Consider the following 27,488-nt stretch of genomic DNA (forward strand, 5'->3'; position numbering starts at 1 on the left):
GTTTGATGGTTTATGTTACTGCTGGCTGTACCTCAAATACAGATCACCTTGAACCTTGATCTCTGCTCTAATTATCTAGCTCACTGCTCTGTTGTCAATAATGTGAATTCATAATTTGTGTCACTTACAGGCCACCGTACGCTGTGCCAGAAACCTACAAATGAGACATGCACATGCGTAAAAGCAGCACCCAATAAAAGGGATAGTCTTAAATAAGTCTCTGTAGACCTTATTCACAGCACGGCCATCGTGGGATGACGTCACCCGCTGGTTGGGAACGCAACGAGACTCTCATCCAAACCCCTGTCTGAACATGGGAGCAGTAGACTCAAAGTTTGAGTTCTGTCCTATGGTTCTGTCACACCAATTTCGTTTGATCACATCGATAAATGGGCAGATGATTGTGTACAGGATTCAAAAAAAGGGCTACAGCAACTGGATCGAGTCTTAAATCCTCCATATTCAAGGAAGCGCAGCCGATGGTCTTTTGATTGGATTGTAAACTGCACTACACCCTCGCACCACTGAGCACCGGACCGATACATCTGCCGCTGTGGAGCAGTTGAACCCGAAATGACACAGTCGAAGAAGGCTGTGTTTGAGCTCACCACTGTCATGCTAACCTAGCTAGTGAAGGAGCTAACGCTAGCGTCAATGTTAGCGCTACTAAGTTGTCAGAGGTGTCACCTCCGACACAATATTGTTATACAAGATTTTGATGCCATGGTATTCCCAAATATTGCGTAGTTTCACATGTATTCACATGCCAGTAACTAAGTTTAAGCTCAATCACAGCCTTCTTCGGCTATGTCATTTTGGGTTCAACTGCTCCACAGCGCCAGATGTATCAGTTCGGTGCACAGTGGTGCGAGGGTGTAGTGCAGTTTACAATTTATGTCAATTTATTTATGTTTATTTATGTCCCGCCTCTCTACCCTGTTTCAGTCGGTATATGTCATGATAAGGAATCACATCACCATGGAAATGCCATTTCAGCTCGACTTGAAGTAAACCTCCAAAGGGGCCTTACCTCTTGGTATCGAGGGGCCGTCCGTCGCTGCTGACGCTGCGGGGGATGACGGCGGCTCTCTCCAGCCTCTCTGCGGACAGGGTCTTGCCCACCGTGCTGCCCAGGCTGACGGCCCTGTTGGGCTGGTGGGGCTGGGGCGAGGTGGCCGAGCTGCCCAGGCTGACGGCCCTGTTGGGCTGGTGGGGCTGGGGCGAGGCGGTCAGAGACTGCTGCGGGCTGCTGGACGTCCGCTGCCACTTGTTGTTGTTGCTGCGGAAGGGGAACTTGTAATCGAAGGAGCCACCCTCACCGCCGCTGCCCTTGTACTCCACCACTGGCATGCGGTAGAGCTCCGAGCAGCCTCTGTGGAGGGATTTACACTAGTTACTGTGGTTTGATAAGTGAGCAGCCTCTGTGGAGAGACTTACACTAGTTACTGTAGTTTGATAAGTGAGCAGCCTCTGTGGAGAGACTTACACTAGTTACTGTGGTTTGATAAGTGAGCAGCCTCTGTGGAGGGATTTACACTAGTTACTGTAGTTTGATAAGTGAGCAGCCTCTGTGGAGGGATTTACACTAGTTACTGTGGTTTGATAAGTGAGCAGCCTCTGTGGAGGGATTTGCACTAGTTACTGTGGTTTGATAAGTGAGCAGCCTATGTGGAGGGATTTACACTAGTTACTGTGGTTTGATAAGTGAGCAGCCTCTGTGGAGGGATTTACACTAGTTACTGTGGTTTGATAAGTGAGCAGCCTCTGTGGAGGGATTTACACTAGTTACTGTAGTTTGATAAGTGAGCAGCCTCTGTGGAGGGATTTACACTAGTTACTGTGGTTTGATAAGTGAGCAGCCTCTGTGGAGGGATTTACACTAGTTACTGTAGTTTGATAAGTGAGCAGCCTCTGTGGAGGGATTTACACTAGTTACTGTAGTTTGATAAGTGAGCAGCCTCTGTGGAGGGATTTACACTAGTTACTGTGGTTTGATAAGTGAGCAGCCTCTGTGGAGAGATTTACACTAGTTACTGTAGTTTGATAAGTGAGCAGCCTCTGTGGAGGGATTTACACTAGTTACTGTGGTTTGATAAGTGAGCAGCCTCTGTGGAGGGATTTACACTAGTTACTGTGGTTTGATAAGTGAGCAGCCTCTGTGGAGGGATTTACACTAGTTACTGTGGTTTGATAAGTGAGCAGCCTCTGTGGAGGGATTTACACTAGTTACTGTGGTTTGATAAGTGAGCAGCCTCTGTGGAGGGATTTACACTAGTTACTGTAGTTTGATAAGTGAGCAGCCTCTGTGGAGGCATTTACACTAGTTACTGTAGTTTGATAAGTGAGCAGCCTCTGTGGAGGCATTTACACTAGTTACTGTAGTTTGATAAGTGAGCAGCCTCTGTGGAGGCATTTACACTAGTTACTGTAGTTTGATAAGTGAGCAGCCTCTGTGGAGGGATCTACACTAGTTACTGTAGTTTGATAAGTGGGCAGCCTCTGTGGAGAGATTTACACTAGTTACTGTGGTTTGATAAGTGAGCAGCCTCTGTGGAGGCATTTACACTAGTTACTGTGGTTTGATAAGTGAGCAGCCTCTGTGGAGGGATTTACACTAGTTACTGTAGTTTGATAAGTGAGCAGCCTCTGTGGAGGGATTTACACTAGTTACTGTGGTTTGATAAGTGAGCAGCCTCTGTGGAGGGATTTACACTAGTTACTGTGGTTTGATAAGTGAGCAGCCTATGTGGAGGGATTTACACTAGTTACTGTGGTTTGATAAGTGAGCAGCCTCTGTGGAGGGATTTACACTAGTTACTGTGGTTTGATAAGTGAGCAGCCTCTGTGGAGGGATTTACACTAGTTACTGTAGTTTGATAAGTGAGCAGCCTCTGTGGAGGGATTTACACTAGTTACTGTGGTTTGATAAGTGAGCAGCCTCTGTGGAGGGATTTACACTAGTTACTGTGGTTTGATAAGTGAGCAGCCTATGTGGAGGGATTTACACTAGTTACTGTAGTTTGATAAGTGAGCAGCCTCTGTGGAGGGATTTACACTAGTTACTGTAGTTTGATAAGTGAGCAGCCTCTGTGGAGGGATTTACACTAGTTACTGTGGTTTGATAAGTGAGCAGCCTCTGTGGAGAGATTTACACTAGTTACTGTAGTTTGATAAGTGAGCAGCCTCTGTGGAGGGATTTACACTAGTTACTGTGGTTTGATAAGTGAGCAGCCTCTGTGGAGGGATTTACACTAGTTACTGTGGTTTGATAAGTGAGCAGCCTCTGTGGAGGGATTTACACTAGTTACTGTAGTTTGATAAGTGAGCAGCCTCTGTGGAGGGATTTACACTAGTTACTGTGGTTTGATAAGTGAGCAGCCTCTGTGGAGGGATTTACACTAGTTACTGTGGTTTGATAAGTGAGCAGCCTCTGTGGAGGGATTTACACTAGTTACTGTGGTTTGATAAGTGAGCAGCCTCTGTGGAGGGATTTACACTAGTTACTGTGGTTTGATAAGTGAGCAGCCTCTGTGGAGGGATTTACACTAGTTACTGTAGTTTGATAAGTGAGCAGCCTCTGTGGAGGCATTTACACTAGTTACTGTAGTTTGATAAGTGAGCAGCCTCTGTGGAGGCATTTACACTAGTTACTGTAGTTTGATAAGTGAGCAGCCTCTGTGGAGGGATCTACACTAGTTACTGTAGTTTGATAAGTGGGCAGCCTCTGTGGAGAGATTTACACTAGTTACTGTGGTTTGATAAGTGAGCAGCCTCTGTGGAGGCATTTACACTAGTTACTGTAGTTTGATAAGTGAGCAGCCTCTGTGGAGGGATTTACACTAGTTACTGTGGTTTGATAAGTGAGCAGCCTCTGTGGAGGCATTTACACTAGTTACTGTGGTTTGATAAGTGAGCAGCCTCTGTGGAGGGATTTACACTAGTTACTGTGGTTTGATAAGTGAGCAGCCTCTGTGGAGGGATCTACACTAGTTACTGTGGTTTGATAAGTGAGCAGCCTCTGTGGAGGCATTTACACTAGTTACTGTGGTTTGATAAGTGAGCAGCCTCTGTGGAGAGATCTACACTAGTTACTGTGGTTTGATAAGTGAGCAGCCTCTGTGGAGAGACTTACACTAGTTACTGTGGTTTGATAAGTGAGCAGCCTCTGTGGAGGCATTTACACTAGTTACTGTGGTTTGATAAGTGAGCAGCCTCTGTGGAGAGACTTACACTAGTTACTGTGGTTTGATAAGTGAGCAGCCTCTGTGGAGGCATTTACACTAGTTACTGTGGTTTGATAAGTGAGCAGCCTCTGTGGAGAGATCTACACTAGTTACTGTGGTTTGATAAGTGAGCAGCCTCTGTGGAGAGATTTACACTAGTTACTGTGGTTTGATAAGTGAGCAGCCTCTGTGGAGGCATTTACACTAGTTACTGTAGTTTGATAAGTGAGCAGCCTCTGTGGAGGGATTTACACTAGTTACTGTGGTTTGATAAGTGAGCAGCCTCTGTGGAGGGATTTACACTAGTTACTGTGGTTTGATAAGTGAGCAGCCTCTGTGGAGGGATTTACACTAGTTACTGTGGTTTGATAAGTGAGCAGCCTCTGTGGAGAGATCTACACTAGTTACTGTGGTTTGATAAGTGAGCAGCCTCTGTGGAGGCATTTACACTAGTTACTGTAGTTTGATAAGTGAGCAGCCTCTGTGGAGGCATTTACACTAGTTACTGTAGTTTGATAAGTGAGCAGCCTCTGTGGAGGCATTTACACTAGTTACTGTAGTTTGATAAGTGAGCAGCCTCTGTGGAGGCATTTACACTAGTTACTGTAGTTTGATAAGTGAGCAGCCTCTGTGGAGAGATTTACACTAGTTACTGTAGTTTGATAAGTGAGCAGCCTCTGTGGAGGGATTTACACTAGTTACTGTGGTTTGATAAGTGGGCAGCCTCTGTGGAGGGATTTACACTAGTTACTGTAGTTTGATAAGTGAGCAGCCTCTGTGGAGAGATTTACACTAGTTACTGTAGTTTGATAAGTGAGCAGCCTCTGTGGAGAGATTTACACTAGTTACTGTAGTTTGATAAGTGAGCAGCCTCTGTGGAGGGATTTACACTAGTTACTGTGGTTTGATAAGTGAGCAGCCTCTGTGGAGGGATTTACACTAGTTACTGTGGTTTGATAAGTGAGCAGCCTCTGTGGAGGGATTTACACTAGTTACTGTGGTTTGATAAGTGAGCAGCCTCTGTGGAGGCATTTACACTAGTTACTGTAGTTTGATAAGTGAGCAGCCTCTGTGGAGGCATTTACACTAGTTACTGTAGTTTGATAAGTGAGCAGCCTCTGTGGAGGCATTTACACTAGTTACTGTAGTTTGATAAGTGAGCAGCCTCTGTGGAGAGATTTACACTAGTTACTGTAGTTTGATAAGTGGGCAGCCTCTGTGGAGAGATTTACACTAGTTACTGTGGTTTGATAAGTGAGCAGCCTCTGTGGAGGCATTTACACTAGTTACTGTAGTTTGATAAGTGAGCAGCCTCTGTGGAGGGATTTACACTAGTTACTGTGGTTTGATAAGTGAGCAGCCTCTGTGGAGGCATTTACACTAGTTACTGTGGTTTGATAAGTGAGCAGCCTCTGTGGAGGGATTTACACTAGTTACTGTGGTTTGATAAGTGAGCAGCCTCTGTGGAGGGATCTACACTAGTTACTGTGGTTTGATAAGTGAGCAGCCTCTGTGGAGGCATTTACACTAGTTACTGTGGTTTGATAAGTGAGCAGCCTCTGTGGAGAGATCTACACTAGTTACTGTGGTTTGATAAGTGAGCAGCCTCTGTGGAGAGACTTACACTAGTTACTGTGGTTTGATAAGTGAGCAGCCTCTGTGGAGAGACTTACACTAGTTACTGTGGTTTGATAAGTGAGCAGCCTCTGTGGAGGCATTTACACTAGTTACTGTGGTTTGATAAGTGAGCAGCCTCTGTGGAGAGACTTACACTAGTTACTGTGGTTTGATAAGTGAGCAGCCTCTGTGGAGGCATTTACACTAGTTACTGTGGTTTGATAAGTGAGCAGCCTCTGTGGAGAGATCTACACTAGTTACTGTGGTTTGATAAGTGAGCAGCCTCTGTGGAGAGATTTACACTAGTTACTGTGGTTTGATAAGTGAGCAGCCTCTGTGGAGGGATTTACACTAGTTACTGTGGTTTGATAAGTGAGCAGCCTCTGTGGAGAGATCTACACTAGTTACTGTGGTTTGATAAGTGAGCAGCCTCTGTGGAGGCATTTACACTAGTTACTGTAGTTTGATAAGTGAGCAGCCTCTGTGGAGGCATTTACACTAGTTACTGTAGTTTGATAAGTGAGCAGCCTCTGTGGAGGCATTTACACTAGTTACTGTAGTTTGATAAGTGAGCAGCCTCTGTGGAGGCATTTACACTAGTTACTGTAGTTTGATAAGTGAGCAGCCTCTGTGGAGAGATTTACACTAGTTACTGTAGTTTGATAAGTGAGCAGCCTCTGTGGAGGGATTTACACTAGTTACTGTGGTTTGATAAGTGGGCAGCCTCTGTGGAGGGATTTACACTAGTTACTGTAGTTTGATAAGTGAGCAGCCTCTGTGGAGAGATTTACACTAGTTACTGTAGTTTGATAAGTGAGCAGCCTCTGTGGAGAGATTTACACTAGTTACTGTAGTTTGATAAGTGAGCAGCCTCTGTGGAGGGATTTACACTAGTTACTGTGGTTTGATAAGTGAGCAGCCTCTGTGGAGGGATCTACACTAGTTACTGTGGTTTGATAAGTGAGCAGCCTCTGTGGAGGCATTTACACTAGTTACTGTAGTTTGATAAGTGAGCAGCCTCTGTGGAGGCATTTACACTAGTTACTGTAGTTTGATAAGTGAGCAGCCTCTGTGGAGGCATTTACACTAGTTACTGTAGTTTGATAAGTGAGCAGCCTCTGTGGAGGCATTTACACTAGTTACTGTAGTTTGATAAGTGAGCAGCCTCTGTGGAGGCATTTACACTAGTTACTGTGGTTTGATAAGTGAGCAGCCTCTGTGGAGGCATTTACACTAGTTACTGTGGTTTGATAAGTGAGCAGCCTCTGTGGAGGCATTTACACTAGTTACTGTGGTTTGATAAGTGAGCAGCCTCTGTGGAGAGATCTACACTAGTTACTGTGGTTTGATAAGTGAGCAGCCTCTGTGGAGGCATTTACACTAGTTACTGTAGTTTGATAAGTGAGCAGCCTCTGTGGAGGCATTTACACTAGTTACTGTAGTTTGATAAGTGAGCAGCCTCTGTGGAGGGATTTACACTAGTTACTGTGGTTTGATAAGTGAGCAGCCTATGTGGAGGGATTTACACTAGTTACTGTAGTTTGATAAGTGAGCAGCCTCTGTGGAGGCATTTACACTAGTTACTGTAGTTTGATAAGTGAGCAGCCTCTGTGGAGGCATTTACACTAGTTACTGTAGTTTGATAAGTGAGCAGCCTCTGTGGAGAGATTTACACTAGTTACTGTAGTTTGATAAGTGAGCAGCCTCTGTGGAGGGATTTACACTAGTTACTGTGGTTTGATAAGTGGGCAGCCTCTGTGGAGGCATTTACACTAGTTACTGTAGTTTGATAAGTGAGCAGCCTCTGTGGAGAGATTTACACTAGTTACTGTAGTTTGATAAGTGAGCAGCCTCTGTGGAGAGATTTACACTAGTTACTGTAGTTTGATAAGTGAGCAGCCTCTGTGGAGGGATTTACACTAGTTACTGTGGTTTGATAAGTGAGCAGCCTCTGTGGAGGGATTTACACTAGTTACTGTGGTTTGATAAGTGAGCAGCCTCTGTGGAGGGATTTACACTAGTTACTGTGGTTTGATAAGTGAGCAGCCTCTGTGGAGGCATTTACACTAGTTACTGTAGTTTGATAAGTGAGCAGCCTCTGTGGAGGCATTTACACTAGTTACTGTAGTTTGATAAGTGAGCAGCCTCTGTGGAGGCATTTACACTAGTTACTGTAGTTTGATAAGTGAGCAGCCTCTGTGGAGAGATTTACACTAGTTACTGTAGTTTGATAAGTGGGCAGCCTCTGTGGAGAGATTTACACTAGTTACTGTGGTTTGATAAGTGAGCAGCCTCTGTGGAGGCATTTACACTAGTTACTGTAGTTTGATAAGTGAGCAGCCTCTGTGGAGGGATTTACACTAGTTACTGTGGTTTGATAAGTGAGCAGCCTCTGTGGAGGCATTTACACTAGTTACTGTGGTTTGATAAGTGAGCAGCCTCTGTGGAGGGATTTACACTAGTTACTGTGGTTTGATAAGTGAGCAGCCTCTGTGGAGGGATCTACACTAGTTACTGTGGTTTGATAAGTGAGCAGCCTCTGTGGAGGCATTTACACTAGTTACTGTGGTTTGATAAGTGAGCAGCCTCTGTGGAGAGATCTACACTAGTTACTGTGGTTTGATAAGTGAGCAGCCTCTGTGGAGAGACTTACACTAGTTACTGTGGTTTGATAAGTGAGCAGCCTCTGTGGAGAGACTTACACTAGTTACTGTGGTTTGATAAGTGAGCAGCCTCTGTGGAGGCATTTACACTAGTTACTGTGGTTTGATAAGTGAGCAGCCTCTGTGGAGAGACTTACACTAGTTACTGTGGTTTGATAAGTGAGCAGCCTCTGTGGAGGCATTTACACTAGTTACTGTGGTTTGATAAGTGAGCAGCCTCTGTGGAGAGATCTACACTAGTTACTGTGGTTTGATAAGTGAGCAGCCTCTGTGGAGAGATTTACACTAGTTACTGTGGTTTGATAAGTGAGCAGCCTCTGTGGAGGGATTTACACTAGTTACTGTGGTTTGATAAGTGAGCAGCCTCTGTGGAGAGATCTACACTAGTTACTGTGGTTTGATAAGTGAGCAGCCTCTGTGGAGGCATTTACACTAGTTACTGTAGTTTGATAAGTGAGCAGCCTCTGTGGAGGCATTTACACTAGTTACTGTAGTTTGATAAGTGAGCAGCCTCTGTGGAGGCATTTACACTAGTTACTGTAGTTTGATAAGTGAGCAGCCTCTGTGGAGGCATTTACACTAGTTACTGTAGTTTGATAAGTGAGCAGCCTCTGTGGAGAGATTTACACTAGTTACTGTAGTTTGATAAGTGAGCAGCCTCTGTGGAGGGATTTACACTAGTTACTGTGGTTTGATAAGTGGGCAGCCTCTGTGGAGGGATTTACACTAGTTACTGTAGTTTGATAAGTGAGCAGCCTCTGTGGAGGCATTTACACTAGTTACTGTAGTTTGATAAGTGAGCAGCCTCTGTGGAGGCATTTACACTAGTTACTGTGGTTTGATAAGTGAGCAGCCTCTGTGGAGGCATTTACACTAGTTACTGTGGTTTGATAAGTGAGCAGCCTCTGTGGAGGCATTTACACTAGTTACTGTGGTTTGATAAGTGAGCAGCCTCTGTGGAGAGATTTACACTAGTTACTGTAGTTTGATAAGTGAGCAGCCTCTGTGGAGGGATTTACACTAGTTACTGTGGTTTGATAAGTGGGCAGCCTCTGTGGAGGCATTTACACTAGTTACTGTAGTTTGATAAGTGAGCAGCCTCTGTGGAGAGATTTACACTAGTTACTGTAGTTTGATAAGTGAGCAGCCTCTGTGGAGAGATTTACACTAGTTACTGTAGTTTGATAAGTGAGCAGCCTCTGTGGAGGGATTTACACTAGTTACTGTGGTTTGATAAGTGAGCAGCCTCTGTGGAGGGATCTACACTAGTTACTGTGGTTTGATAAGTGAGCAGCCTCTGTGGAGGCATTTACACTAGTTACTGTAGTTTGATAAGTGAGCAGCCTCTGTGGAGGCATTTACACTAGTTACTGTAGTTTGATAAGTGAGCAGCCTCTGTGGAGGCATTTACACTAGTTACTGTAGTTTGATAAGTGAGCAGCCTCTGTGGAGGCATTTACACTAGTTACTGTAGTTTGATAAGTGAGCAGCCTCTGTGGAGGCATTTACACTAGTTACTGTGGTTTGATAAGTGAGCAGCCTCTGTGGAGGCATTTACACTAGTTACTGTGGTTTGATAAGTGAGCAGCCTCTGTGGAGGCATTTACACTAGTTACTGTGGTTTGATAAGTGAGCAGCCTCTGTGGAGGGATTTACACTAGTTACTGTAGTTTGATAAGTGAGCAGCCTCTGTGGAGAGATTTACACTAGTTACTGTAGTTTGATAAGTGAGCAGCCTCTGTGGAGGGATTTACACTAGTTACTGTAGTTTGATAAGTGAGCAGCCTCTGTGGAGGGATTTACACTAGTTACTGTAGTTTGATAAGTGAGCAGCCTCTGTGGAGAGATTTACACTAGTTACTGTAGTTTGATAAGTGAGCAGCCTCTGTGGAGGGATTTACACTAGTTACTGTGGTTTGATAAGTGAGCAGCCTCTGTGGAGAGATTTACACTAGTTACTGTGGTTTGATAAGTGAGCAGCCTCTGTGGAGGGATTTACACTAGTTACTGTGGTTTGATAAGTGAGCAGCCTCTGTGGAGGGATCTACACTAGTTACTGTGGTTTGATAAGTGAGCAGCCTCTGTGGAGGGATTTACACTAGTTACTGTGGTTTGATAAGTGAGCAGCCTCTGTGGAGGGATTTACACTAGTTACTGTGGTTTGATAAGTGAGCAGCCTCTGTGGAGGGATTTACACTAGTTACTGTGGTTTGATAAGTGAGCAGCCTCTGTGGAGGGATTTACACTAGTTACTGTGGTTTGATAAGTGAGCAGCCTCTGTGGAGGGATTTACACTAGTTACTGTGGTTTGATAAGTGAGCAGCCTCTGTGGAGGGATTTACACTAGTTACTGTGGTTTGATAAGTGAGCAGCCTCTGTGGAGGGATCTACACTAGTTACTGTGGTTTGATAAGTGAGCAGCCTCTGTGGAGGGATTTACACTAGTTACTGTGGTTTGATAAGTGAGCAGCCTCTGTGGAGGGATTTACACTAGTTACTGTAGTTTGATAAGTGAGCAGCCTCTGTGGAGAGATTTACACTAGTTACTGTAGTTTGATAAGTGAGCAGCCTCTGTGGAGGGATTTACACTAGTTACTGTGGTTTGATAAGTGAGCAGCCTCTGTGGAGAGATTTACACTAGTTACTGTGGTTTGATAAGTGAGCAGCCTCTGTGGAGGGATTTACACTAGTTACTGTGGTTTGATAAGTGAGCAGCCTCTGTGGAGGGATCTACACTAGTTACTGTGGTTTGATAAGTGAGCAGCCTCTGTGGAGGGATTTACACTAGTTACTGTGGTTTGATAAGTGAGCAGCCTCTGTGGAGGGATCTACACTAGTTACTGTAGTTTGATAAGTGAGCAGCCTCTGTGGAGGCATTTACACTAGTTACTGTGGTTTGATAAGTGAGCAGCCTCTGTGGAGGCATTTACACTAGTTACTGTGGTTTGATAAGTGAGCAGCCTCTGTGGAGAGATTTACACTAGTTACTGTGGTTTGATAAGTGAGCAGCCTCTGTGGAGGGATTTACACTAGTTACTGTGGTTTGATAAGTGAGCAGCCTATGTGGAGGGATTTACACTAGTTACTGTAGTTTGATAAGTGAGCAGCCTCTGTGGAGGCATTTACACTAGTTACTGTGGTTTGATAAGTGAGCAGCCTCTGTGGAGGGATTTACACTAGTTACTGTGGTTTGATAAGTGAGCAGCCTCTGTGGAGAGACTTACACTAGTTACTGTGGTTTGATAAGTGAGCAGCCTCTGTGGAGGGATTTACACTAGTTACTGTGGTTTGATAAGTGAGCAGCCTCTGTGGAGAGATTTACACTAGTTACTGTAGTTTGATAAGTGAGCAGCCTCTGTGGAGGGATTTACACTAGTTACTGTGGTTTGATAAGTGAGCAGCCTCTGTGGAGGCATTTACACTAGTTACTGTAGTTTGATAAGTGAGCAGCCTCTGTGGAGAGATTTACACTAGTTACTGTAGTTTGATAAGTGAGCAGCCTCTGTGGAGGGATTTACACTAGTTACTGTGGTTTGATAAGTGAGCAGCCTCTGTGGAGGGATTTACACTAGTTACTGTGGTTTGATAAGTGAGCAGCCTCTGTGGAGGGATTTACACTAGTTACTGTAGTTTGATAAGTGAGCAGCCTCTGTGGAGGCATTTACACTAGTTACTGTAGTTTGATAAGTGAGCAGCCTCTGTGGAGGGATTTACACTAGTTACTGTAGTTTGATAAGTGAGCAGCCTCTGTGGAGGGATTTACACTAGTTACTGTAGTTTGATAAGTGAGCAGCCTCTGTGGAGGGATTTACACTAGTTACTGTGGTTTGATAAGTGAGCAGCCTCTGTGGAGGGATTTACACTAGTTACTGTGGTTTGATAAGTGAGCAGCCTCTGTGGAGAGATTTACACTAGTTACTGTGGTTTGATAAGTGAGCAGCCTCTGTGGAGGGATTTACACTAGTTACTGTGGTTTGATAAGTGAGCAGCCTCTGTGGAGGGATTTACACTAGTTACTGTGGTTTGATAAGTGAGCAGCCTCTGTGGAGGCATTTACACTAGTTACTGTAGTTTGATAAGTGAGCAGCCTCTGTGGAGGGATTTACACTAGTTACTGTAGTTTGATAAGTGAGCAGCCTCTGTGGAGAGACTTACACTAGTTACTGTAGTTTGATAAGTGAGCAGCCTCTGTGGAGGGATTTACACTAGTTACTGTGGTTTGATAAGTGAGCAGCCTCTGTGGAGAGATCTACACTAGTTACTGTGGTTTGATAAGTGAGCAGCCTCTGTGGAGGGATCTACACTAGTTACTGTGGTTTGATAAGTGAGCAGCCTCTGTGGAGGGATTTACACTAGTTACTGTGGTTTGATAAGTGAGCAGCCTCTGTGGAGGGATTTACACTAGTTACTGTGGTTTGATAAGTGAGCAGCCTCTGTGGAGGGATTTACACTAGTTACTGTGGTTTGATAAGTGAGCAGCCTCTGTGGAGGGATTTACACTAGTTACTGTGGTTTGATAAGTGAGCAGCCTCTGTGGAGGGATTTACACTAGTTACTGTGGTTTGATAAGTGAGCAGCCTCTGTGGAGGGATTTACACTAGTTACTGTGGTTTGATAAGTGAGCAGCCTCTGTGGAGGGATCTACACTAGTTACTGTGGTTTGATAAGTGAGCAGCCTCTGTGGAGGGATTTACACTAGTTACTGTGGTTTGATAAGTGAGCAGCCTCTGTGGAGGGATTTACACTAGTTACTGTAGTTTGATAAGTGAGCAGCCTCTGTGGAGAGATTTACACTAGTTACTGTAGTTTGATAAGTGAGCAGCCTCTGTGGAGGGATTTACACTAGTTACTGTGGTTTGATAAGTGAGCAGCCTCTGTGGAGAGATTTACACTAGTTACTGTGGTTTGATAAGTGAGCAGCCTCTGTGGAGGGATTTACACTAGTTACTGTGGTTTGATAAGTGAGCAGCCTCTGTGGAGGGATCTACACTAGTTACTGTGGTTTGATAAGTGAGCAGCCTCTGTGGAGGGATTTACACTAGTTACTGTGGTTTGATAAGTGAGCAGCCTCTGTGGAGGGATCTACACTAGTTACTGTAGTTTGATAAGTGAGCAGCCTCTGTGGAGGCATTTACACTAGTTACTGTGGTTTGATAAGTGAGCAGCCTCTGTGGAGGCATTTACACTAGTTACTGTGGTTTGATAAGTGAGCAGCCTCTGTGGAGAGATTTACACTAGTTACTGTGGTTTGATAAGTGAGCAGCCTCTGTGGAGGGATTTACACTAGTTACTGTGGTTTGATAAGTGAGCAGCCTATGTGGAGGGATTTACACTAGTTACTGTAGTTTGATAAGTGAGCAGCCTCTGTGGAGGCATTTACACTAGTTACTGTGGTTTGATAAGTGAGCAGCCTCTGTGGAGAGACTTACACTAGTTACTGTAGTTTGATAAGTGAGCAGCCTCTGTGGAGGGATTTACACTAGTTACTGTGGTTTGATAAGTGAGCAGCCTCTGTGGAGGCATTTACACTAGTTACTGTAGTTTGATAAGTGAGCAGCCTCTGTGGAGAGATTTACACTAGTTACTGTAGTTTGATAAGTGAGCAGCCTCTGTGGAGGGATTTACACTAGTTACTGTGGTTTGATAAGTGAGCAGCCTCTGTGGAGGGATTTACACTAGTTACTGTGGTTTGATAAGTGAGCAGCCTCTGTGGAGGCATTTACACTAGTTACTGTAGTTTGATAAGTGAGCAGCCTCTGTGGAGGGATTTACACTAGTTACTGTGGTTTGATAAGTGAGCAGCCTCTGTGGAGGGATTTACACTAGTTACTGTAGTTTGATAAGTGAGCAGCCTCTGTGGAGGCATTTACACTAGTTACTGTAGTTTGATAAGTGAGCAGCCTCTGTGGAGGGATTTACACTAGTTACTGTAGTTTGATAAGTGAGCAGCCTCTGTGGAGGGATTTACACTAGTTACTGTAGTTTGATAAGTGAGCAGCCTCTGTGGAGGGATTTACACTAGTTACTGTGGTTTGATAAGTGAGCAGCCTCTGTGGAGGGATTTACACTAGTTACTGTGGTTTGATAAGTGAGCAGCCTCTGTGGAGAGATTTACACTAGTTACTGTGGTTTGATAAGTGAGCAGCCTCTGTGGAGGGATTTACACTAGTTACTGTGGTTTGATAAGTGAGCAGCCTCTGTGGAGGGATTTACACTAGTTACTGTGGTTTGATAAGTGAGCAGCCTCTGTGGAGGCATTTACACTAGTTACTGTAGTTTGATAAGTGAGCAGCCTCTGTGGAGGGATTTACACTAGTTACTGTAGTTTGATAAGTGAGCAGCCTCTGTGGAGAGACTTACACTAGTTACTGTAGTTTGATAAGTGAGCAGCCTCTGTGGAGGGATCTACACTAGTTACTGTAGTTTGATAAGTGAGCAGCCTCTGTGGAGGGATCTACACTAGTTACTGTAGTTTGATAAGTGGGCTGTTGTGTGTATGACGGCAATGACACACATCACTTGGCAGGGGTCTATGGAAGGCTGCATAATTCCCCACAGGTATAGGGGCTGTGCGATATGAACCAAAAATCATATCTCTGTATTTTTAGGCTGAATGGCGATACACAATATAGTAAAATAGTTCAGTTGTAACTTGGTGCTTTCATAAAATAGTTACACAATGAGATTGTTGATAAATAATCATCAGTAATGTGGATATAATGACTAAGTGGGTAAAGAGGCAAATAATAGAACAGCCTGGGTAGAACAGTCTGGTAAGTTCAGAAAATGACATCACTTTACTGTAATGCAGTCTGACTAAATCTCTAGTCTATAAAGGCTTCTGTTCTGGGTTTTTGAGGTTTTTTGGGCCCGCAAAAAAGAATCAATTAGTAAGAAAAGGAAAGAAAAGAAAGAAAAACTAAATGACAAGACACGCAGCCACCCGCCTCCCTCCCGCTCACCTGCGCGGTGTGGCGTCATCATGCGGCGGGATGATGGTCACGCGCACCGTCACCGAGGTCCTCAGCAGGTCGATCATCTGCTCATGGGTCAGTGTCGCTACGGCAACCTTGCAGATCTCCACCAATCGGCTGCCCTGCCGCAGCCCCGCCTGCCACGCGTAGCCGTACGGCTCCACCTAGTGGCATGAGCGTTTCATTGTATTACAGATGCTTTGCCATAGCTGCTCATAGCTGCTACAACTTATGGGCCAACTAAAAACCCTAGCGGTGAGGTGATGCTAAACCACAAACGAAGTCAGTGCCTGTCCCTAGGGAAGAACCTTGACCAACCCCTGGAGATATTCTTGCCCCTTGTACAATTCACTGGTTAGGGTATCGTTAGGTAGCCACCCTCGTCACGCAGCGCTGGGGAGTTGCTATTGTCCAGCGCTAGCTAAACCGCCCAGACTGTCCAGAGGACGGCTGGTAGGTAGATAGGTTTTAAGTTTTATTAGGTACAGCATTGCAGCAGCTATTCTTCCTGGGGTCCACTTGCCCTAGATGTTATTAAGATGGAGTATTAACCCTAACATACATGTATTTGACAGGACTATTAACCCTAACATACATATTTGACAGGAGTATTAACCTTAGCATACATATTTGACAGGAGTATTAACCCTAGCATGTCTTTGACAGGAGGATTAACCCTAAACATACATGTCTTTGATGGTGGGAGGAAACCCACACGAACACAGGGAGAACATGCAAACTCCACACAGAAAGGACGTGGGATGGACCGGGGTTCGAACCCACGAACTTCTTCTCAGCGTACCGTGATAAAGGTGCTTCGCCTTTATCGGGAAGTTGGTTGCATAATGCTAACATCCACTCTTACAGGCCCTGCTACTAAAGTGCCCGGTTAACCGGCTGAGTGGGTGTTTGAGCTCTAGACAATGGACATAATAACAAACCACTAGCAGGGACAGCGTGACACCTTTTGGCAGAAACAATCTTGTGGGGGAATTGGAATTGGGAAGGTAGAAATTGGAGAACAGTAGACTGACGCTAATGCAGCACATTCCATCAGACCATACTGATTAGTATATTTACAAAAACTAAACATACACAAGTTGCTTTAAGATCAAATAAAACAACAACAATCCATGCAGCCAGTCAGTCACCTCAGCCACGATGCCCTCATAGTTGACGTGGAAGCCCAGCTGACCCAGGCCGTTACGACGAAGCGTCAGTTCCGATGTCTCACAACCCTTGGTCAAGAACTGCAGGTGGGGGGGGGGGGGGGGGGGGGGAGAGAGAGGGTAGACGAAAAGGTGGAAGGGGAGACGAGAAAAGGAGCAAACAAGAATGAAGAGATTGGGGGAAAGAATGTAGGAGGGGGGAAATGGAAGGAGCGAGAGGTAGAGAGAAAAACAAATGTGAACTCATACAATCATATTTATCTTCCACAAATGTAATGGCTTATATTTTTCCACGTGTAATGTTGTTTATCTCACTGTACTGGTATTCTGGTATTGTGCTCTACTGGTATGTGTAATGTTGTTTATCTCACTGTACTGGCTGACTACATAATGACATACAGTACTGCTACACTTTTCATACAAATATGACCCTAACAGTTTTCAGTGCTATTTTGCGGAGACAATCAGGTACCAAGTGAAACTTTAAACTGCAAGATTGTGTGTGTGTTTGTGCGCGCGCGTACGTACTGAATGTCTTGGGTGTATGCCGTTTACTTTCTAAAGGGATAGGAAAATCAGTTCTCTTCATCTGTTCAGCTACTGTAAAGTGATCCCTGAGAGCTTTACAACTATAAATAAAGACAAATTAGGGCTTCACCATAAGTGTTATACCCCCTCACTAAGGGCAAACACACACACAGACACACACACAGACACACACACACACACACACACAGACACACACACACACACACAGACACACACACACACACACACACACACACACACACACACACACACACACACACACACACACAGGCTGCCACTTTAGCAAAGCCTCTATAGAAGCCTAACTCCACAGGGAACATGAATAAAGCATGCTGCAGATTCTTGTGTTGCAGGAAGGAACGCTCTGATGCTTTGCTGTGTGTACATGGGAGAGGGAGAGAGTGTAAAAAAGAAACTAGACAGAGGGAGAGAAAGAGAGATTTCCCTCTCTCTCTCTCTCTCTCTCTCTGGCACTGAGGTCGTCCAAACGATTGAAGATTAAGGCCAGATGCATAAAATGCAACATGAGAGTACTGTTCCCCGAGCTCTCCAAATAACTCTGGTGTGTGTGTGTGTGTGTGTATGTATTTGTATGCATGTGCAAATCAAAGAGGATGGTGGATTTAACCACGGTTTTCAAGCCAGGTTACATGCATACAGGATAAAAGAATTGCGCGCGCACACACACACACACACACACACACACACACACACACACACACACACACACACACACACAATTTGAACGTGGGAAGAGTCTGGGGAAATGGATGTATTCAAAAGCATCAATGATTACATAAGAAAATAGCTTATTTTTTTCTAACCAGTTACCATGGAAACAACTAAGGAAGAGCTAGCGCCACTTCAGTGTGTGTGTGTGTGTGTGTGTGTGTGTGTGTGTGTGCACGCCCGTATGTGTGCAATTAGGAGTCTGTTGTCCATCCGTTTCTTCTCCATGAGCTCAGACCGGTAATGAGACGGCAGCTTTGGCACATAGACACACCAATAGCATCACCCTAGCAGACTGACAGCAGACAGCACCCAGTGGGAGAGGCTGTGAAGGGTCAGACAGCACCCAGTGGGAGAGGCTGTGAGTGGGTCAGACAGCACCCAGTGGGAGAGGCTGTGAAGGGTCAGACAGCACCCAGTGGGAGAGGCTGTGAAGGGTCAGACAGCACCCAGTGGGAGAGGCTGTGAGAGGGTCTATTGACCTCTCTATTGTGGCTGTGTATGTTTCTATGCTGAGGTACTTTGACAACTACTTAGTTAATTACATAACTCTTTTCCTGACATTATCTAACGTCATTTCCGAGACAACGCGTCCCCGCCAATCACTGTCATGTGGCAGATGGTGCTGTTACTCACAGCACTTCCCGGGTTACAAAGAAGCAACGGTGATGGTCCACCAAAACCAGGAAGCAAAGGAAAAGCAACAATCTCCCATCAGCAAAGCTCCAGGCTTACTGCAGCTTTAACCCAGCCGCCGCGCTGATAACACGGACTCCATGCAAAGCTGAAGATTCTTTTTCACCAGGCGCTGGCGAACATAGCCAAGTCACTTCTCCTCTCTGGCAGTTTAGTAATCCAGGTCGTGAGTTTGTAAATTTGAGTAGATGAGCTCCGTCTCCAGACATTGAGAACCAATCACGCGCCTGGCAAGACAAGTACATGACCCCCCCTCCCCCTCTCCTGAGAGCGGGGTGAATCTGCCTCATGCACCGGTGTTATAGTGAAAGCTGTGACCATGGACATGTTTGGCCGGAAAGGGAAACCAAATCATATGGGCTGCATAGTTGAGTGTAACACCGGTCAGTATCCGCCCTCAGAGACATTTGATTTGGTTCAGGACCCATGTACTGTACCTGACGATCATTTACAAAAATATATTTTTGATAACTAAAGAATGGATGAAGCTATGAAAGTAGAGGCTCTCTTCTTTCTTTTGTGATATTCAGTTTTTACATATTTATAGAACAAAACATTCTGTGGGTTTTGAAAGATTAGTGAAAATGATCAAAGACGCTGGCAGTGGCTGGCAACTCTTTTTTTACGCTGGCGGGGAAACAGTTAAAGTCAGATTATTATTGCCTGGGTCCAGACCTTTGACCCCGCCCACTCCCCAGAGTTGACTTCTGGTCTGGCATCATGACATGCAATAGCGATTTCTCCTGTTGAAAAAGTTTTCTGTCCAATGAGCGCCGAGGGGGACTAACGATTAGCCAATCAACACCAACAAATAACACCACAGGGGGACTAACACCGTCAGCTGCTGTCAAGTGCACTGGACCAAGGAGGAGTAAGAACAAGAATGGCGACCGCTAGAGACAAGATAGACGCTGCTATTGAAGACATTTATTCAAAAGGGATTTTTTTTTTTTTTTTGCGTTCTCTCCACTGGATTAGATTTAGGCGTATAGCTTGTTGGTCTCTAGAAAAAAATAAAAATTCCCCTCGGGGATTTCCCCCACGGAAATCAGTTGGAGTAAGACTGGAGTTGAGAAGTCAGGCTTATATCAGGCTAAGATGATTAAGGAGTCCGTTTTATTTTGATTGCAGTGACTGGTCATAAAATCATGCTTGTTGTTGATATTGACAAACTACAGTATGTCACTCCCATAAGCCCTTTTCACAGCAACTGTTTTGAGGTTGCAAAGCAGGAAGTAAAGCAGGTGTAGCCAATGACATGAGGGCCCTGGCACTGGAACACCGAAATTGAATAGAACTGCTTCCTGCTTTACCACCTCAAAACAGTTGCTGTGAAAAGGGTCTATTGATTAGGGAAGGATCCCAATTGACATTTCAAATTCATATGAAAATCATTGTGTATCAATCTTTACACTGAAAATTATAATCTGGAAGATTTCCATTGTGTCGTCTTTGGCAACATCTTTGGTGGTAATTGCAGGTGAGATTCAAACTGTTGCATCATCTGTGTCACCATAGACACCCAGTTAATAAATGCTGCAATACTGAAAATGCAAAGGCTTCCATCAATGGGCCAATCACCATTGTGTTAACTCAGTATGTGATATATAGTGACTTATACCATGGTCTGAGTGAATACTCGATTCTGATTGGCTGCAAGGTGTCCATTAAAAAGTGATATTGTACAGTGATAATGGACACCTAGCTAAATGGTCTGTTCACCGTTCATATCAATGCGCCATAGTTTCATCAGTGTTATCAGGAGAGCAGTTTGAGCTCTATACCCCTGTTAAGGGTTAATATGACAATTTTGGATGTTGAGAAAAAAATTGACTCGGTCAAAGTAAGTATTTAAATCACCCCTGTGTGCTCAGTTTATCAAAAATAACTCTTATTTACTATTTTGATTTTCGTTTCGGAGATTTTTAACCTCGCGTCACCAGGCTCTTCTCGGCGACAAAGAGGATATTTCCCTCGCTCGTGCACGAGCCCGGCCTTTGACACAGAGAGAGAGAGAGAGAGAGAGAGAGAGAGAGAGAGAGAGAGAGAGAGAGAGAGAGAGAGAGAGAGAGAGAGAGAGAATTTTCGTTTCGGAGATTCCCTCTCCTGAGAGAAGCCGGCTCTGTTCTGGTCAGCTGACAGAAACCGGGCTCTCAGCTCTCAGCTGTCAACTGTCAAACCTCCTGTTTACAACTTGCAGCAACCAGCAGCCAGGCGCTCTGGGAGAGCGCGCGCTGCCTCTTATCACTGATACAAATCAAGGGGTCCACCCGCTATGCACAAATCAAGTCAAAGAGGAAAAAGACGAGATCAACAAAAAGAAAACAACGCAATGGGCAGTTAACAGCAACACACTGAGAGACGTCCTTGTACAAAACATACCTGGACTCCAACATACTGAAAGCAGATAGTTTTCACTCTACTCCTGCCTCGCGCCATTTACGTCTTATAAGACCCGCAGACGTTAAAGCTTCTGGCATACTCTTCGCGCCCAGCCAAGCGCATAGGGCGCACGGCGATTATGACGTCATCGCACGGGGCGTGTCGGGGGGTGAGGCCTGAGCGCAGCGCGGCGCGTCCATGGAGATTTTTCTATCAGCGCGTCGGGTTTTGCTGCCTGTGCCTGTGAGATCTCCGTGGTAGGCTATCAGCGGATATCTGCTGTGATTGAGTCCTCACCGTCGTAAAGTCACCTTTGAAGCATGATGTTCGATTATAGCGAACTAGTTGTGTGGCTTAGCCTTCCCAAATGTTGAGGGTCGTTTTTTAGAATTTAATACATAGAATTGGGAACGTTACATTCAATTTCATTCAGACTGCCTGGAGGAGCGAGCTGAGCACTGAGTATGTTCTGTTTTGGCCTGCGCAGAGTGCGTGCGCCCTCCTCGGAGCCCCGCCTCCAGCGCGTGCGCGAAGAGTATGCCAGAAGCTTCAAGCTTCTGGCATACTCTTCGCGCACGCGCTGGAGGCGGGGCTCAGAGGAGGGCGCGCGCACTCTGCGCGGGCCAAAACAGAACATACTCAGTGCGCAGCTCCAGGCTCCAGGCAGTCTGAATGAAATTGAATGTAACGTTCCCAATTCTATGTATTAAATTATAAAAAACGACCCCTCCACATTTGGGAAGGCTAAGCCACACAACTAGTTCGTTATAATCGAACAGCATGCTTTGAAGGCGACTTTACGACGGTGAGGACTCAATCACAGCAGATATCCGCTGATAGCCTACCACGGAGATCTCACAGGCACAGGCAGCAAAACCGACGCGCTGATAGAAACATCTCCATGGACGCGCCGCGCTGCGCTCAGGCCTCGCCCCCCGACACGCCCCGTGCGATGTCGTCATAATCGCCGTGCGCCCTATGCGCTTGGCTGGGCGCGAAGAGTATGCCAGAAGCTTAACGCAGAGAGTTCTCTCTGCATGTCACCACATACAGCCCCCGCTGCTCTGTGTTACTTCCTGAAACTCGATCGCTCTTAAATGTTAATATACTTGGCCAATACGTATCTATCATACAAAATAAAGCAAGCTGCCAAACGGTAATGTCTTCATTTAATGTAGAACGCAAAACATCGTTAAACCTGCATTCCTGTGATAAAGTTAACGTTTGAGTCGGCTTTAAAACGGAGGGTGGTGGAATAGTGGGAGGGACTATTTTATTTCGTGGAAGACTGATTTACAGTATGAATAACAGACATTTAGCCATTTAGATTGCTTTATTTATTACACATGGAAATATAAATGACTGGTCTTATTGTTTTGTTGGCAAGTGACCATGGTATAAGCGGGTTAATGCACTTCGAGGTGTACATTATCACTTTTTAAGGGACTTCGCGGAGGCAACCATCCTCGGCTTCGCCTCGGACGGTTCACGCCTCTCGCGTCGTCCCTTAAAAAGTGATAATGTACACCTCGTCGTACATTAACCCTTACTTAACATACATCTATTTACATGAAAATATTTAAGATGATCACTTAAGTAAGGTTTTGGTGTGTTTGTGCATGTGTGTGTGTATCCTCTAACCTCCAGTCGCCTGACAACCTCTTTGAAATCCTCGGTGTTGTTGCTGACGCTCCTCAGGGACACGCCTTCTCCCCGCTGGTAGAAGATCCTCATGGAGGCGGGGCTACTCAGCGTCCAGCCAATTACGTCCTTGGTGGCACAGTTGAACACCACGGCCTTGGCTTCCTGCTCCAACAGGATCAGGAAGTCGTTGGAGATGGCCAGCAGGGCCTCCAGCTCGCCTGCGGTTTGGGGTGGTACAATATAAGATTTTACTGTCTATCGCCATAATAAACACTCAAGATATTTGTAGCGTATAAACACTGAAGATAATTGTACCGCGGTGAATTTCCATCCCTCGTATAATCGTGAATATCATCACATGAGAATGAATGATTATCATCCCGAGTCATGAGTGACTTGAAAAAGCTGTCTAACTTAGCTCACTAACAAGTCACAGTCCTATTGGTTTCCCGTTTTATTTTGAATTGCCATTTGCCACAAGGGTGGAGCGCGCGTCTTTCCAGTCAATCGTTGTCAACATGGCTGAAGCGGCTCAGCATGCCCGCTGTATCCTCCAGCTAAAAAAGTGAAATCAGATGAGTTCAACAATAAGAAACGACAGAAAGACGAGGTTCCCACCTGCAGAAACTGTCGCAGGAAGGGGTCTGCCCTGGGGGCCAACACCTCCAATGTTCGTTTTTTAACGAAAGGTAAGGTAAAGTGATTCCACGATGTTTTAGTGCCATATTAAGAGTAAGCATATTTTGACGATTATCGCAATAATATTGTTAATCGTGATTATTTTGGACAGGATAATCGTGTCATGAAATTGTCATCTGTGATGTATGACCTCATTACTGACTGTAACATCGGGGATTTGTGACATCAGTTCTGTAACATCACTACAGTGAGGCCCCCTGGTGGTCCCCGAACTCCACGTTGAGTGTTCTTTTTTCTTTCCTCAAGTCTACTGTTATTGCTTTTTGAATGGGAATGCATGTTTCAGTATTACTTTAGTTTAGTGTGTCTCCCGGTTCACTGTTATTGTTGTTGTGGCGGCGTGTGTTTTCTGTTGTTGTTATGTCGTGTGTCCTTTAAAAAAAAAAAAAAAAAATTAAATATTCATATGGTCCCACCCCTACCAGCCGTGCCTTGATCCTCGGCATGGACGGGCCAGGCGACGGCACCTGGGCTGCGCAGCTCAGCGCCCGCGTAGGGCCGGCTCTTCTCTCTCCTCTTGTGGGCGAGCGAGATGAAGGGGAACTTGGCGGAGGGGTCGATGGGCGTGCTGGTGGTGTGGCGCTCGGCCAGGTCACGCAGGTACTCCTGCCGCGTGCGCGTGGCCATGGCACGGAACTTGTGCGACTTGTGTGCCGCATTCTCCGCGTTGACCACCTTGGCCAGCAGGAAGTCCCGGAACACAGAGGACTTGGGGAAGGTCACGCCCTCCGGGATGAGGGGGCCGAAGGAGGGCACGTCTTTGGAGCGAGTGACCGCCACGCTAGGAGAGGAGGAGAACAAGGGGTAAAGAAAAGAGGGAAAATGGAAGGAGAGAAAAGTAGTCAATAAATGCTAGTGTCGGATAACACAGGACAGCTGCTTTGTGCAGGCATGAGAAAAATTGTTCCGATTCAGGACCCTGGGGTCTAGATTCAGAGTTTTATTACAAGGTAAATCAAGTCATCATGTCAAGTCCAAAGCTTGTACTATTTGTATCATCACAACTGAAATAAAAAGTGAAAAAAGTGCTGCCAGATTCTGTGAGAGAGGAATGGTTTGAGATTTAAATTCATGCCGTTTTCTCATAGGAGCGCAGGGCAAAGACAAAACCTTGGCCTGGTGTATCATATGTCAGGACAGAGAAAAACATTTAGAGGGAAGAAACACTGAGAAAGTGGTGAGGGAGGTGGTGAGGGAGGACTTTAGCCCTGGTTTCTACCCCTCTCCTCTTACCACCACAACAGCTCTGGTTTCTGCATTCTTTGCCTAAATGAGTCTTCCATGTCCTTGTTGGGGTAACGTTACCATAACAAAGACATCTGTCAAAATGTTGGCTGATGATATTTGTTAGAGAAAGTAGTGCGGTGTGGAGGTGTGCCTCTCCCTTCTAACGTTAAGATGAGTTACACCTCTCTCTCTTCCCCTGCCTGTCCTCTCCCGTCTCCTCATCTCCTTTTTCCTTTCATTAGGCCCTGTCTGGTATGTCAGGAACTCAGCTGCACGGCCATGGTGAGGAGGAGAGGCTACTAGTCATGTCTGTCTGTCTGCCTGCCCAAAGTCTCAGGAAAGCAGTGGAGTGAGAGAAGAGGAAAATATGGCTGAAAAGAAGAGAGGAGTGGATGTGTGGGAGACTTTGAATGGAAAAACAGTGGTTGTGGGAGGTCAAATGAAAGAGAAGTGTGTATGTTTGCCTGCAGAGCTGCAACGCTCTAATCGCAAACTTTTTTTATTATAATCGATTAATCATTTAGACATTTTTTAAGAAAGAAAATCTCGTTCCAGCTTCTTAAATGTGATTATGTTCTAGTTTATTTAGTCTTCTATGACAGCAAACTGATTATCTTTGGGTTGTGGACTGTTGGTCAGGACAAAAGAAGACATTTGAGTGTGTCATCTTGGGCTTTGGGCAAAAAGTGATCAACATTTTTCACTCTTTTGTGACATTTTATAGACCAAACAAGTTAACTAATCGATTACCGTAGTTGATAAAATAATCAACAGATTAATCGATAATTAAAATAATCGTTAGTTGCAGCCCTAAAAGATGATGGAGATGTGCAAAAGAGAAAGACGGAAAGAAAAAACATTTCCTGTAACGAGGGACAATAGATGTACAGCCCGTTGCATCTTGGTTTCATGTTTATAGCATTGAGCTAACACAGAGCACCACTTTTGCTCCTCTGGCATTACATTTGAGCGAGCGGTGTGCCTGTCCTGCCCGGGGGAGCTGTGTGCCTGTGCACAGCCTGGCTGCCACGGGCGAGCTGTGTGCCCCGGGTGAGCTGTGTGCCTGTGCACAGCCTGGCTGCCCCGGGCGAGCTTTGTGCCCTGGGTGAGCTGTGTGCCTGTGCACAGCCTGGCTGCCCCGGGTGAGCTTTGTGCCCTGGGTGAGCTGTGTGCCTGTGCACAGGCCGACTGCCCCGGGCGAGCTGTGTGCCCCGGGCGAGCTTTGTGCCCCGGGTGAGCTGTGTGACCCGGGTGAGCTGTGTGCCTGTGCACAGCCTGGCTGCCCCGGGCGAGCTGTGTGCCCCGGGTGAGCTGTGTGACCCGGGTGAGCTTTGTGCCCCGGGTGAGCTGTGTGACCCGGGTGAGCTGTGTGCCTGTGCACAGGCTGGCTGCCCCGGGCGAGCTGTGTGCCCCCCGGGCGAGCTTTGTGCCCCGGGTGAGCTGTGTGCCTGTGCACAGGCTGGCTGCCCCGCTCTCAACCTCTCCCTGCTAATGACTAAATGAGCTCAATTCCAGACCTCTCTCAGGTAATAACTGCCAGCTGGCAGGTCAGAGCCCTGGCCCCACACACTACCCTGCTGACAGGCATGTGCTGATACTTACAGGGCTTAATGGCTTCGTCGAATAAGCAACTCAAGTCAATCTGTTGCCCACTCATTTCTAAACATATCTCTGAGACACCCTGTCATCACCAGAGACCTGTGTGCTGTTCAACTAACCGTCAAATTGTTGACACCTCATTTCCCACATTTCCCTGTTTGTGACAGACGGAGGTAAGAGAGGAGGAGATGCCCAGTGTTTCCCAAAGTGGGCCATGTCATGAACGTTCCTGATGTATTACAACAGTGAGACCGAGAAAGTGGAAGTAGCTGAATTCTCCAGCTGAAAGCAGGGGGAGTATGCAGGTATGTGGGTGGTGGGGCATCCAAACATGCTCAAATAAGTGTCCCTGTAGCTATTATGGTAGTGTAGAATAGAAATGAGTCAAGTGTCAAGTTTCATTTGAATGCTTATGGTCTCAACTCTCAAAGAAATATTCTGGTTATTTTCAACCTGAGAAAATAACGGAATTATCCTATTATTAACTAGCTTTTGGCATGCAGCCAATTTATACCTTGCTCCAACAAGGTGTTAATGGCATTCAATCTGACCAATCAATGAATGACCTCTGAAAAATCATATTTTTCAAACTGACGGTCAGAACGCTAGACACAAGGCAACAAATCACTATTCGCCTGCATTTGTATAGCTGATAAATAGACCAGTCATTATATGAAAAAAAGCACCTAACCCTGAACAAATTGATACTTTTCAATGGATTCTGGTACTATTGGACATGTTAAACATAATAAAAATCTAGGAAAATCTACTTCCTGGAAAGGGGTAATTTTCAAGATGGCAGCTGCCAGGAGCTTGAAATGGCTATAGCTCAATTACTAATCAACCATCCTGAGAAATGGCTATAGCTCAATTACTAATCAACCATCCTGAGAATGAGTCTTTTCTGGAAGTGAGATTTTCCTGGATTTTTAGTATGTTACTTATCATGCCCAATAGTACCAGAATCCATTGAAAACCCTTTTGTATCTATTATGTTCAGGGTTCAACCATAGAATGACTGGCCTCAAATGAATCATGCAGGATGAGGAGAGGAACAGTTCAAGTGGCTATGAGGAGGCGGAACGCGATGAATAATATAAAATGTGACATTTTATTTTTACTCTTTTCCGTCACTCGACACATCACTCAATACATTACATCGGCTCTCTAAAAGCACTTGCGCTGATCTCAACCAGCCATGAATCAGTCCACCAAAGACCTGTGAATCAGAGCACAGGGAACAGAGAGGTAGAGGTCCACCAAAGACATGTGAATCAGAGCACAGGGAACAGAGAGGTAGAGGTCCACCAAAGACCT

The 27,488-nt window shown here is 45.5% G+C and overlaps 1 protein-coding gene across 1 annotated transcript in view; it reads right to left on the reverse strand.

The window, feature by feature from the left end:
* Window positions 1–27,488, reverse strand: part of sipa1l1 (signal-induced proliferation-associated 1 like 1) — a gene marked incomplete at both ends in the record, with an annotated part of 62,981 nt that overhangs the window by 21,022 nt on the left and 14,471 nt on the right. The window contains 5 exons of the mRNA XM_083643374.1: window positions 1,031–1,372; window positions 15,466–15,641; window positions 16,629–16,727; window positions 22,644–22,864; window positions 23,768–24,126. Of these exons, the coding sequence (XP_083499500.1) occupies window positions 1,031–1,372; window positions 15,466–15,641; window positions 16,629–16,727; window positions 22,644–22,864; window positions 23,768–24,126 (1,197 nt within the window). The remainder of the gene's footprint in view (window positions 1–1,030; window positions 1,373–15,465; window positions 15,642–16,628; window positions 16,728–22,643; window positions 22,865–23,767; window positions 24,127–27,488) is intronic.

Source organism: Poromitra crassiceps (assembly GCF_964638095.1).
Source record: "Poromitra crassiceps genome assembly, chromosome: 9".
Taxonomy (NCBI): domain Eukaryota; kingdom Metazoa; phylum Chordata; class Actinopteri; order Beryciformes; family Melamphaidae; genus Poromitra; species Poromitra crassiceps.